Here is a 12981-nt window from a genome sequence, read left to right as displayed (position 1 = left end):
GCAATGGGCCGTTTCCCTGCCATAGCGGCCGGGACCTGGATCATCCCGTGGTGTCTTGCACTGTATTTCTGTCTTGCGAATCCCTCTGTCTCTCTACCACGGTGTGGATGATTAGGCGCTAAGGCACAGGTAATTCAGGTGTCCGTTTGTTTGTGGGGCACGTATGCACAGTAGTTGGGTTGAGGGGTTTTATTGGTCATTCCTTGTGATTGCTTGCCTTCCTTGTGTTCCCTCTCCCTGTGAGCATAAACATTCCCGTTCATTTTAAATACACTTTGTCTCGGGTTAATTCTGGCTGTGGTGGCTGCTTTCTAAAAACCGGTTAAGGGGACCATTGGTGGCGGTGTCCGCACTGCTTAGAAGATCGCGTCACCTGGTTGCTCGGCCTGAGATTAGACCCAGTAGTCACATGACGTCTATCCTTTGGGCCGTTTTAATTATTTCAACCTGCACTGTAATGCGGTTGTCAGACGCAGATCCTGCAAGAAGGTCTTGAAGTGGATGAGTGTTGCGGTCACTTTGGCACGAGCCTCCTGATTTGAACAGAGCAACCGGAATGGACCAACGGTTGTTACAATATATATATATATATATATATATAACAGGATTAATAATACTACACATGAAGGTATGGTACATATTAAAGGAATGGCGTAGGAAGCAGAGGAGGGGGTGCAGGGTGGCAAGAGGGGTGGGGGGGGGGGCAGGTGGGAGGGGAAGGGATAAGTGGGTGGGAGGGGAAGGGATAAGGGGGTGGGGGGGGGGTAGAGAGGTGGTGCTCCCCACTTCCAAAAGTGGAGGGAGCAGAGGTTAATGCCATCTCAGCCTCCTCACTTTTCATCTGCCCATGAATGTGAACACGTAGTCTCTCATAGAAAAGGTGGAAGATAGAGTAATGTATAATACAGTAACCTCTTTTCTATTAATAAATAATTGATAGTGACAAAGTGAAAACCATTCACATCGAAAAGGAGGCGTGGTGCCCCTTATGTTTTACACGTGACCTACTTGGGATAAATGATGGGGGGTGGGGAGGTATGACCCAGAACTCCCTGGCAGGACATGCCTTCGGCACACATGTTGTAGCTATAGTAACAATTTTACAAATTGGGTCTACTTTGATGACATTCCTACACACCTAGTGCATATATATATATATGGTACATTATACAGACTTGGCATTTAATATGGAATATTTTTTTGTGAGGGTGAACTTACTTTTCAAGATGACTTAGAACCAAAAGTTCATTGGAATTATGTTGAAATTATTCTAGATTTTGTTAATGTGACCTTTAAAAGAAACAAAAACCACATTTGACATTTCGAAGCAAATAAATTGATCCTTGAAAGTGATGCAAACTGATATTGAACTCAATTCACGGACAGTACTGTGTTAAACTTCTGTGCGTTTTCCAGAAGTATCTCTTTATTTTGCACATTAGCCAAAAAAAATTTCAACAAAAACAAAAGCTAAATTATGACTGGGATTACGGACAGTAAAATTACAGTTCAGTACTTCGTGTAACCCCCACGAGCATTCAGGAGAGCACGTACACATCGAGGCATGCTGTTCACGAGATTTGCCAAGGTTTGGACAGGAATCGCTTGCCATGCAGTGACAATAGTCTGCTGCAATTCACGCACAGAGGTCGGCTGCTGGTCCAAGGTGTCGATTTGACGAGTTAATTCTGCCCACAAGTTCTCTATCGGATTCATATCCGGGGACATGGCAGGCCACTCCACATGCTCTACACCACGGTCAGCAAGAAAGTGTTGGATCATGCGAGCACGATGAGGCCGTGCATTGTCATCTTGGAAGACAAAGTTTCCTCGAAAGGCTGCACGAGCAAATGGAAGCAATGTTTCTTCCAGAATGACCCTGTACTTGAACTGGTTCAGGTTTCCATTCAGAACAACCAGGTCAGTTTTGCCCCTCCATGAAAAGCAGCCCAAACGGTCACCCCACCACCTCCAGCTTGGACTCTTGGCACTATACAATCTTCGTTGTGGGCTTCATGCACTTGTCTGCGCACTCGGACGCGGCCATCTTGACGATAGACCAGAAATCTAGACTCGTCACTGAAGGTCACGTGATTCCAGTGTCCTGGCTGCCATTGACGGTGCTCTCTGGCCCACTGCAGTCGGCGCTGGCTGTGTTGTCTGGTCAGGCGTGGCTTTCTCAGGGGACGCCTGGCACGATAGCCTCCTTGAACCAGTCGTTGGTTGACTAGCCTTCTGGATACAGGCACATTTGTCAGTTGCTGCCACTCAGCCCTAAGCCGATTAGCTGACTTGGTACGGCCATTGCAGACTAACCGGTGCAGCTGGCGATCATCTCTCCTTGTGGTTCTGCGTGGACGTCCTGGCCTCGGTATTGGAGTAGGGACACCCCTCTGAGCATTTCGTTTCAGGATCTTTGACACCTGACCTTGAGTGATGCCATACTGCCGAGCAAGAGCACGCTGTTTCATGCCAGAATTTCGTAAAGCCACCACTCCATGACAAACAGCATTGTCAAGTTGACGGACCATCTCCAGAGGAAGCGGCAATAACTTTTGTAGACGTGCAGCAGTTGTTTTCCACTAATACAGAACGCAACAACCCTGATATACCCGATTGTGAAGCCAATCGTCAAAAGTACCTGTCCTTACATTTTGTCACGCCACCTGTGATATAATCCTGTTATTGACTTCTTGCTGCGAAAGACAATCAGTGACATGGTTCTTTCAACAAAGACATCACCGAAGGGTAAAATAAACTCACCAGATTGATATACTGAGTTCAGAAAGTAAACCCAAGTCAAGAAAAAATATATATTCCATATTAAATGCCAAGTCTGTATATGAAAAAATATAAGAGAATAATAAATATATATTAAAATAAAAATAACACAAAATTTACATAAACATAATAAATATACAAAAAAAATAAAGTAAAAAAATTAATATATCTACATGAAAGAGAGAGAACACAAGGATCGAGTTGATGAGGTAAAAATGATGCCAAGCAGGCAGAGGGCATATACAGTTGGTCATGACATGTCAAAACACGAACATCTGTTTGGCACGTCTCCCAGCTTTCTGTCCCACGTCTCTTGGCTCTCCTTCCCTTTGTCTCAAAGCCCAACGTCCCCACGCGTCCCAGCTCTCTTGACCCCACGTGTCCCAACCATCTTAACCCCACGTGTCCCAGCCTTCTTGACCCCACGTGTCCCAGCCCTCCTGACCCCACCTGTCCCAGCCATCTTAACCCGTGCCCCAGGTCTCTGTCCCCATGTGTCCCAGCCCTCCTGACCCCACGTGTCCCACTCCTCCCGACCCCACGTGTCCCAGCCTTCTTGACCCCATGTGTCCCAGCCCTCCTGACCCCACGTGTCCCAGCCCTCCCGACCCCACGTGTCCCAGCTTTCTTGACCCCACGTGTCCCAGCTTTCTTGACCCCACGTGTCCCAGCTTTCTTGACCCCACGTGTCCCAGCTTTCTTGACCCGTGTCCCAGCTTTCTTGACCCGTGTCCCAACTTTCTTGACCCCACGTGTCCCAGCTTTCTTGACCCCACGTGTCCCAGCTTTCTTGACCCCACGTGTCCCAGCTTTCTTGACCCCACGTGTCCCAGCTTTCTTGACCCCACGTGTCCCAGCTTTCTTGACCCCACGTGTCCCAGCTTTCTTGACCCCACGTGTCCCAGCTTTCTTGACCCCACGTGTCCCAGCTCTCTTGGCCCCACGTGTCCCAGCCCTCCCGACCCCATGTGTCCCAGCTTTCTTGACCCCAGTGTCCCAGCTTTCTTGACCCCACGTGTCCCAGCTTTCTTGACCCCACGTGTCCCAGCTTTCTTGACCCCACGTGTCCCAGCTTTCTTGACCCCACGTGTCCCAGCTTTCTTGACCCCACGTGTCCCAGCTTTCTTGACCCCACGTGTCCCAGCTTTCTTGACCCCACGTGTCCCAGCTTTCTTGACCCCACGTGTCCCAGCCTTCTTGACCCCACGTGTCCCAGCCCTCCTGACCCCACGTGTCCCAGCTTTCTTGACCCCACGTGTCCCAGCTTTCTTGACCCCACGTGTCCCAGCTTTCTTGACCCCACGTGTCCCAGCTTTCTTGACCCCACGTGTCCCAGCTTTCTTGACCCCACGTGTCCCAGCTTTCTTGACCCCACGTGTCCCAGCTTTCTTGACCCCACGTGTCCCAGCTTTCTTGACCCCACGTGTCCCAGCTTTCTTGACCCCACGTGTCCCAGCTTTCTTGACCCCACGTGTCCCAGCTTTCTTGACCCCACGTGTCCCAGCTTTCTTGACCCCACGTGTCCCAGCTTTCTTGACCCCACGTGTCCCAGCTTTCTTGACCCCACGTGTCCCAGCTTTCTTGACCCATGTCCCAGCTCTCTTGGCCCCACGTGTTCCAGCCCTCCCGACCCCACGTGTCCCGGCTTTCTCGACCCCACGTGTCCCGGCTTTCTCGACCCCACGTGTCCCGGCTTTCTCGACCCCACGTGTCCCGGCTTTCTCGACCCCACGTGTCCCGGCTTTCTCGACCCCACGTGTCCCGGCTTTCTCGACCCCACGTGTCCCGGCTTTCTCGACCCCACGTGTCCCGGCTTTCTCGACCCCACGTGTCCCGGCTTTCTCGACCCCACGTGTCCCGGCTTTCTCGACCCCACGTGTCCCGGCTTTCTCGACCCCACGTGTCCCGGCTTTCTCGACCCCACGTGTCCCGGCTTTCTCGACCCCACGTGTCCCGGCTTTCTCGACCCCACGTGTCCCGGCTTTCTCGACCCCACGTGTCCCAGCTTTGACCCCACGTGTCCCGGCTTTCTTGACCCCACGTGTCCCGGCTTTCTTGACCCCACGTGTCCCGGCTTTCTTGACCCCACGTGTCCCGGCTTTCTTGGCCCCACGCGTCCCGGCTCTCTTGGCCCCACGCGTCCCGGCTTTCTTGACCCCACGCGTCCCGGCTTTCTTGACCCCACGCGTCCCGGCTTTCTTGACCCCACGCGTCCCGGCTTTCTTGACCCCACGCGTCCCGGCTTTCTTGACCCCACGCGTCCCGGCTTTCTTGACCCCACGCGTCCCGGCTTTCTTGACCCCACGCGTCCCGGCTTTCTTGACCCCACGCGTCCCAGCTTTCTTGACCCCACGTGTCCCAGCTTTCTTGACCCCACGTGTCCCAGCTTTCTTGACCCCACGTGTCCCAGCTTTCTTGACCCCACGTGTCCCAGCTTTCTTGACCCCGCGTGTCCCAGCTTTCTTGACCCCACGTGTCCCAGCTTTCTTGACCCCGCGTGTCCCAGCTTTCTTGACCCCACGTGTACCGGCCCTCTGTCCCTATCTCTCCCGTTCATGTACGAAAGTGTGCAAGCATCACTCACGATTGTATTAAGTATTAGTGAAGTGGTATCGAGTATGTGAACCTTCCATCCAAAACACTTACAGGTACAAATGAGAACACGTTGTTTATACAGGTCGAGGCACCTGCTCGGTTATGAAGCGGCCCAAACATCAGTCCGCGCGCACACGCACACACACACCTTTAACACATCGGACGGCGTCTACGTCGCCATTGATATCACCTTTCCTCTCCGAGCCACCAGAGTCCCAACAATAATTGTGGACAATCCTAAAAACAGACGCGAACGACATAAAGCGATCACCCCCACCTTCCCCCGTCCTCACACGCACACCGGTGTACACACAAACAGATTCTCGTGTTCTGCATATGGCGTCTCACATGAGGTATAAATAAAGAAAGACGTGCGTACCTTCTCCTAACGATTTGCCCGCTTTTTATTTTCTCGCCGTCCCAGTTCACATCGACCACCGACCCGCTTCACGCAGGGAATGACGGGACACACCAGCTCCCGCCGGCATGACGTCATTGTTTTCCCCACGTGGCCGTCGCCGTTGTGAGGGGAGTGGGAGGAGCTAAGCTAGGGAGAGCGGAGTTCTGTTGGAAGTGACGGCGCCTGGTGTGACCCTTGCGAGTTGTTTCGCGTCACATTAAAAACGATCATCCGACGAACGGCGGCAGAGCAATAATTGGTAAAGAGAATGTGTTCATTGCGTACATTGGTTTAGTTAATGCCTCAAAATCATCAATGAAGTTGAAACTTTTCCCCCGATTAAATAATATTGGCTTTACAAAATGTTCAAAACTAAAATATGATTTTGGAAAAGCAACATGGGGTCGTATATACTATATCGGGACGAACAAGGGAGTTGTGGGTAGGTGGGGGTGGGAGGAGAAACGGTGGCAGTGAGAGGAATAGGGAGGGGGGAGGAGAGGGAGAGGGGCTCGGGAGGGACGGTGGCAGTGAGGAGAGGGGATAGGGAGGAGGAACGGTGGCAGTGAGGAGAGGAGGATAGGGAGGAGGAACGGTGGCAGTGAGGAGAGGGGGATAGGGAGGAGGGACGGTGGCAGTGAGGAGAGGGGATAGGGATGAGGGACAGGGAGGAGGGACGGTGGCAGTGAGGAGAGGAGGATAGGGAAGGGGGTAGGGAGTGGATAGGAAGGAGGGACGGTGGCGGTGAGAGGGGAATAGGGAGGGGGGAGGAGGTTAAGGAGGAGAGGGGGAGAGGAGCTAGGGAGGAGGGACGGTGGCAGTGAGGCGAGGGGATAGGAAGGAGGGACAGTGGCAGTGAAGAGGAGGATAGGGAAGAGGAACGGTGGCAGTGAGGCGAGGAGGATAGGGAGGAGGAACGGTGGCAGTGAGGGGAGGAGGCTAGGGAGGAGGGACGTTGGCAGTGAGGAGAGGAGGATAGGGAGGAGGGACAGCGGCAGTGAGGCGAGGAGGATAGGGAGGAGGGACGGTGGCAGAGAGGCGAGGAGGATAGGGAGGAGGAACGGTGGCAGTGAGGAGAGGAGGATAGGGAGGAGGGACAGCGGCAGTGAGGCGAGGAGGATAGGGAGGAGGGACGGTGGCAGAGAGGCGAGGAGGCTAGGGAGGAGGGACGTTGGCAGTGAGGCGAGGAGGATAGGGAGGAGGGACGGTGGCAGTGAGGGGAGGAGATAGGGAGGGGGACGGTGGCAGTGAGGTGAGGGGAATAGGGAGGAGGGACGGTAGCAGTGAGGCGAGGAGGCTAGGGAGGAGGGACGGTGGCAGTGAGGGGAGGAGGCCAGGGAGGAGGAACAGTGGCAGCGAGGAGGAGGGGGATAGGGAGGAGGGACGGTGGCAGTGAGGGGATAGGGAGGAGGAACGGTGGCAGTGACATGGAGTTGGGATTTTCTAGCATCTGTTGGACCTTCAGGACGCCATGGTGTCTATCGTGAAGACCAAGTGAGTTACTGAGTTATCAACAGAGCCCTGAACAAATTAAGAAGTCCTGCACTGAATAATGCTGGGAGAGGGAGAGACATCATCTCTACCAGAATGGAATAGAACTGAAAGGTGAGTGAGAAAATAAAGTGAGATTACAAGTTTAAAATGTCAAAAACCCCAATAACTTACTTCCACAGCAAACAAAGCGAGTAAAGTTTATTTTCACGTGCAAATGTGCAGACATAGTTCGCAATGGCATTAAAGTTGATCAAACTATTTACAAACATGGTACAGAGTGGTGCCAGCTGATCAACGGGTGATCAACCATGGTGACACCCAAGGGGATCTGGAGGAGGAATGCCAGCTGTGACGCAGAATTGTGATCCAGTTCGAAGGTGCAGGTAAGTCGTGCGTTCACTGCTGGGGGGTGATGGCATCTTCTCCAAAAATCCTCTTAAAATACTCCACAAACGTCTCGCAGTGCTCACCTGAAGAGAGAAATAAGACGTTATTTCTTTCTTTTTTTTTGTAGCGACGAAGTCATCGTACATGACCGGTAAAAGGGAGAAAGGTTGGATATAGGCACGTTGGGTATAGGTATAGGCACATTGGGTATAGGTATAGGCACGTTGGGTATAGGTATAGGCACGTTGGGTATAGGTATAGGCACGTTGGGTATAGGTATAGGCACGTTGGGTATAGGTATAGGCACGTTGGGTATAGGTATAGGCACGTTGGGTATAGGTATAGGCACGTTGGGTATAGGTATAGGCACGTTGGGTATAGGTATAGGCACGTTGGGTATAGGTATAGGCACGTTGGGTATAGGTATAGGCACGTTGGGTATAGGTATAGGCACGTTGGGTATAGGTATAGGCACGTTGGGTATAGGTATAGGCACGTTGGGTATAGGTATAGGCACGTTGGGTATCGGTATAGGCACGTTGGGTATAGGTATAGGCACGTTGGGTATAGGTATAGGCACGTTGGGTATAGGTATAGGCACATTGGGTATAGGTATAGGCACGTTGGGTATAGGTATAGGCACGTTGGGTATAGGTATAGGCACGTTGGGTATAGGTATAGGCACGTTGGGTATAGGTATAGGCACGTTGGGTATAGGTATAGGCACGTTGGGTATAGGTATAGGCACGTTTGGGTATAGGTATAGGCACGTTGGGTATAGGTAGGGCACGTTGGGTATAGGTATAGGCACGTTGGGTATAGGTATAGGCACGTAGGGTATAGGTATAGGCACGTAGGGTATAGGTAGAGGCACGTTGGGTATAGGTATAGGCACGTTGGGTATAGGTATAGGCACGTTGGGTAGAGGTATAGGCACGTTGGGTAGAGGTATAGGCACGTTGGGTAGAGGTATAGGCACGTTGGGTATAGGTATAGGCACGAGGTGACTATGGGCAGCACTCTTGAAAGAGTGTGGGAAGGCAATGAAAAACTACCCGATGAAGCCTTAGATTAAGAAATTAACGTCAACACCACCTTCCCTCTCTGTAATGAAGACACAAACACAAAGTATCGTTTAGACCGAAATGTGGGAACTACTTACGATGCATTTATGAAGCCGAACGGAAAGAGCATCCGCTACGAGTCTGGGAAGGTCGGCGGTTCGAACCCGACCCCGGCCGAGCCATACCATAGAGCAGAGATGAAACATAGTAGGTGCTGCTTTCTTGCTCGACGCTAGGAATTTAGAGGATACATCACGGACAAACAACTATTGCGCAGACTTGATGGACCTAAAGGCCTCCTCCTGAGTTTAAGTTCCTTGGAAGGGAAAGGAGTTCAAGTTCTACCGACTTCTCTCCGGCCTTACTCCCCCAGCTCTCTCTGTGCTCTGTCCCCCAAATATTCCTACAGGTCGCACAAGATCTGCCAGCAGCCCTCTTATGTTTAAACTGCCAAAATCTAGGCTTTCTGCTCACCTTCACTCTTTCATTCCTCTTTACTCCTGTCTCTGGAACAAACTCCCCCACTCTCTTCAATCCCACTCCTCCCTCCAGGTCTTTAAAACAGCTGTTCACCACCATCTCTTATCTTCCCCCATCCAAAACCTTGATCTTTTCTACCCCCGTTAATTCACCCCAGATCCACTTTTTTGAAATTCCGACTTCTCTCCTGGAAGTCCTAGCAGTGTCCATATGTTTTATACCTCTCCCATCCCTCCCCCCCCCCCCCTTCCCACACCTCCTCCCCCCTCCCCCAAGCCCTCTCCCCCCCACAGATCTCCCGATGTCCCTGCTCTCAAATGTTGTACTTGTGTGCTTCCCTCTCTCTCCCCATCTTGTCTCCCGCTCCCTTTATCTTATGTCGTATGTGTCAGTTTGTCTTTGTGATTAATGTTAGCTCTTACATGAGCCTCGATCTTGTATACAAAAAAAAAAGGAAAAAAAAAAAGGGAACTGATGTTACAACTGAAAAGAAGCCAAAAATAAAAAATATCCGAATGTTTCCACGCAACGTTCCCAAAATTGCATACCTCTGATGTACATTTCCACCACCAACTTGGCCATGTCATGGGGCTCTTGTCGCTAAATAGCTACCAAAAGCACTTCTATGCACATCCTAAATCAACGGCGTCCCTTCGTTTGTGTGTCGTGCGATACTCATCAGCTACCTGGGTTGAAGTGAGGACTGTTACGCAATCGTTGGTTCCGTTGCTCAAAGAACTTGAAGACGCAAAAGAACAGCAGCGGATCGCCGACATAGCTCGCTGCCTCCAGAAACTTTCGTGCGGATACGACGTCGGCTCCTCCGGACGCACGCACGCAGCGCAGCGCCGCCAACACACGGCCTTTGGAGAGAAGAACCTCCACGATCTCGTCGTTTGCCGTGGAGAGCCTCTGTGGAAGTGGTGACAACATCTGGTCATCGATGCAACAAATGTCCAAAATGGCTTTGAAGGCCTGTGTGGCTTTATCCGACTCAAATAACCAGCCAGCCATATAAATAATACAGGTATTAGTCTGCTTAATGCTTCCTGGTAGGAAAGACCGTTCGTCAAAAGTATCGGCTGAGTTTTCATGTTTATTCCTAAAAGTAATCAAAAAATATTATTATTACTCGTAAAAAGCCCGTCAATTACGACGAGTTGGTACAGGTTATTCGACGGTGCAGCTCGTGAGTTGTGCCAAAGTTGAAGCCTCGGCCTAGCAGGTGTGCTTGTATCTTCTTTATTTATTAGACATCCTTCGGATGTAAACACTCGTTTTACGCTGTGTATGTTGCACATCAAGTGCAGGGAATTTCACGTCCCTGCGCCTTGTATTTATTGTTATTTTAAAAAAAAAACGCTTCTGTACACTGCCCTTGAGGCTCAGTTTGCAATCCACCGTCTACAATTCCAATAGAAGAGAAATAATTACTCTTTCATGGAAAATGTTTTACGAGTTTTTTTATTATTTATCCTCACAATAGACCATAGTGAACACATTCGTGTTAAAAGATCGGCCTTTAAAACCTACCCTTACGAAGGGGGACCTTGATTACACGAGTGTTACCGCCCGGCGTGAAAGACTATGCTTCATGAAAAGATTATGTTTTGTTGTGTGGGTGAATATAATAATAATAAACTAGACCAATTAGGCTGTCGCAAATATGCCTCCGCGTAGTCCTTGCCCGTGACAACAGGTAGATGCCCTCGTTCACCGTCCTAAGTATAAACAATTTTGATTTAAATCCCTTCAGCTGTTTTAAAGCATCACATTTTTTACCACAGGACAGGTTTCACATTGATCGGTGAAGCCATTTCGGACAAGGGTTTTTTTTGTTTTTTTTAAATGTCAAATATCAAGGATGTCAAACATTGAAGCTAATATGGCTGCCAAAACACGTGACATATGACATGAAAAATGTACATTCTGCATATGTATGTATGGGTAGGGGATCACATTTGCGAAGTTTTGTGTTAATCGGACAAGCTTCATTTTTCTATCCAAGATGGCTGCTAAAACACACGACACACGGTCATAATTTTCAAACTACTTGCAACAATTGTGTTAGATGACATTTGTAAAGTTTCGGATCGATAGGGTGAGCGGTTTCTGAGAAATAATATTCAATATTTTCCTTCAATCCAATATGGCTGCCAAACCATGTGACCGACAATGTCATAAATATAATATTTCAATACAAATGTGTCATAGATCATGTGCATGCAATTTAAGATTTTTAGGATAAGGTATTCAATTAAAACATTTATGGCTGGTATACCACTTCACCGATGACGTCATCATCATCATGCTTTTGTTCCCCATTTGGGAGTACTGTATTTGCCAATGTGCCAAATTTCAAATATTTCCATTCAGCGGTTTCCGAGAAATACTTTTCTTAATTATTTGTGTTTAATCAAAGACGGAAACCGACCCTGGAAACCCTGGAACCGACACTGGACATTATCGGACATTTGGTTGCTGAGAAAGACGAGGTTTAGCCCGTACGGACGGATGTACATACGGACAAGCTGAAAACATAATACCTCCGGCCACCTTCGGGGGTGGAGCCATAAAAAAGGTGCAAACTTCACAAAAATCGTGTCAAAAGAGCTGCCGTGAGACATTTCAAAACTGCAAGAGGCTTAAAATTGAGGAATTGAGGAACAAAGCTTCAAAGAGCTACAAAATGGCCTGTGTGTCGAGACAGCTCGTTGACAGATTTCTCATTCCTCAGAATCACTCGGTATTTGATAAATGAATACCTGGTACGCATCCCAACATGTCTGTTTGCACCGCAACTGGCATGTGCATGAAAGGGAGGAAAATGAGGATCAAGCATGAATCAGAGGGCAATGACCTCTGCCAAACTCTACGCTTTGCACTTATATGAAACCGCAATGAAGAACTCAAGTTTCTGTGCAAAGGGAGGAAATTAAAGAGAAAAGAAAAATCACCACCGTTAACTGACGTTGTTACCATCTAGTTATGTGGTATGAATGAATGAATGAAAGTGCCCCAGAAGTGATGGAATCACCATTCCCACCTTACCCCTCATCCATCTTCGCTGCTATTGTTCCAAAATTATTTATTGCTCCTTTAGTTACGTTATAAACAAGACTCGGCATTTAACAGTGTAAAACCTCGCCAAGGTATATAGATTACAGTAGGTCTGAGAATGAATGATCTATATTAAAGTAGATCTGCATGCAGACTCACACACTCACTGACAAACACACAGACCGATTACAATAGCCTCACGTCCCTTTGGGAACGGGTGGGGTTTAAGGCAGGAAATCTCTGCATTTATAGGTACGCGAGTTATTTAGAGCACAGTTCTACGTGCTCATAATCATGAAGAAACCCTGGGCACGCAACTAGCGGAGTCATGCCAACACAATGGGGCATTGTGTATACCATTGTCAGAGCAAGCGTTCGATTACGAGACAACTTGCAAACATTCCATTGTATTTTCATCTAATGGCAGAATATATCGGATCGGGATTCGATTATGAATTTGGCCTGCTGGCCGCGGCTAAGCCATGTTCGGAATTCGGTCAGAATACCAGCACACAACGGCCGGATCTTTTTGAAAGGCACAATAGGGAGATCTTGAACGCTAACAAGCAATCGATGCTCGGAGATGCGTCCCCAGCTCGGCATCCTGTTGGGGGACATTGCTTTCATCGATGCGATGCTTGGCCTGTACGAGTAAAACACCAGGGTGACAGTTTATAGTCGGGTCGGGTATCTGAACTCGACCCAAACGATACAGCTCAA

At 49.4% G+C, this 12981-nt stretch overlaps 2 protein-coding genes across 6 annotated transcripts in view; both read right to left on the bottom strand.

Annotated features, from left to right (window-relative positions):
- LOC137428682 (RB1-inducible coiled-coil protein 1) overlaps positions 1-5897 on the bottom strand; it is a 189496-nt gene extending 183599 nt beyond the window's left edge. For 2 of the 3 annotated variants that reach the window (XM_078777763.1, XM_078777765.1), the window contains exon 1: positions 5756-5897. The gene's annotated coding sequence lies outside the window, so the exon portion shown is untranslated. Of the gene's footprint in view, positions 1-5524; positions 5661-5755 lie in introns of those variants that run through there. The other variant, XM_078777764.1, reaches the window with a different exon arrangement.
- Positions 5898-7453: 1556 nt separating this feature from the next.
- Positions 7454-12981, bottom strand: part of RMC1 (regulator of MON1-CCZ1) — a 41931-nt gene continuing 36403 nt past the window's right edge. For all 3 annotated transcript variants that reach the window (XM_078777754.1, XM_078777753.1, XM_068097847.2), the window contains exons 20-21: positions 9888-10113; positions 7454-7740 (exon numbers count right to left, since the gene is read on the bottom strand). In XM_078777754.1, coding sequence (XP_078633880.1) covers positions 7667-7740; positions 9888-10113 — 300 coding nt within the window. In that variant the 3' untranslated portion in view covers positions 7454-7666. The remainder of the gene's footprint in view (positions 7741-9887; positions 10114-12981) is intronic.

The sequence above is a fragment of the Myxine glutinosa genome, chromosome 5 (assembly GCF_964187855.1).
Source record: "Myxine glutinosa chromosome 5, kmMyxGlut1.1, whole genome shotgun sequence".
NCBI classification, from domain to species: Eukaryota; Metazoa; Chordata; class Myxini; order Myxiniformes; family Myxinidae; genus Myxine; species Myxine glutinosa.
Note: the sequence above shows the minus strand (reverse complement) of the source record. Positions and strands in the feature narration are given on the sequence as shown.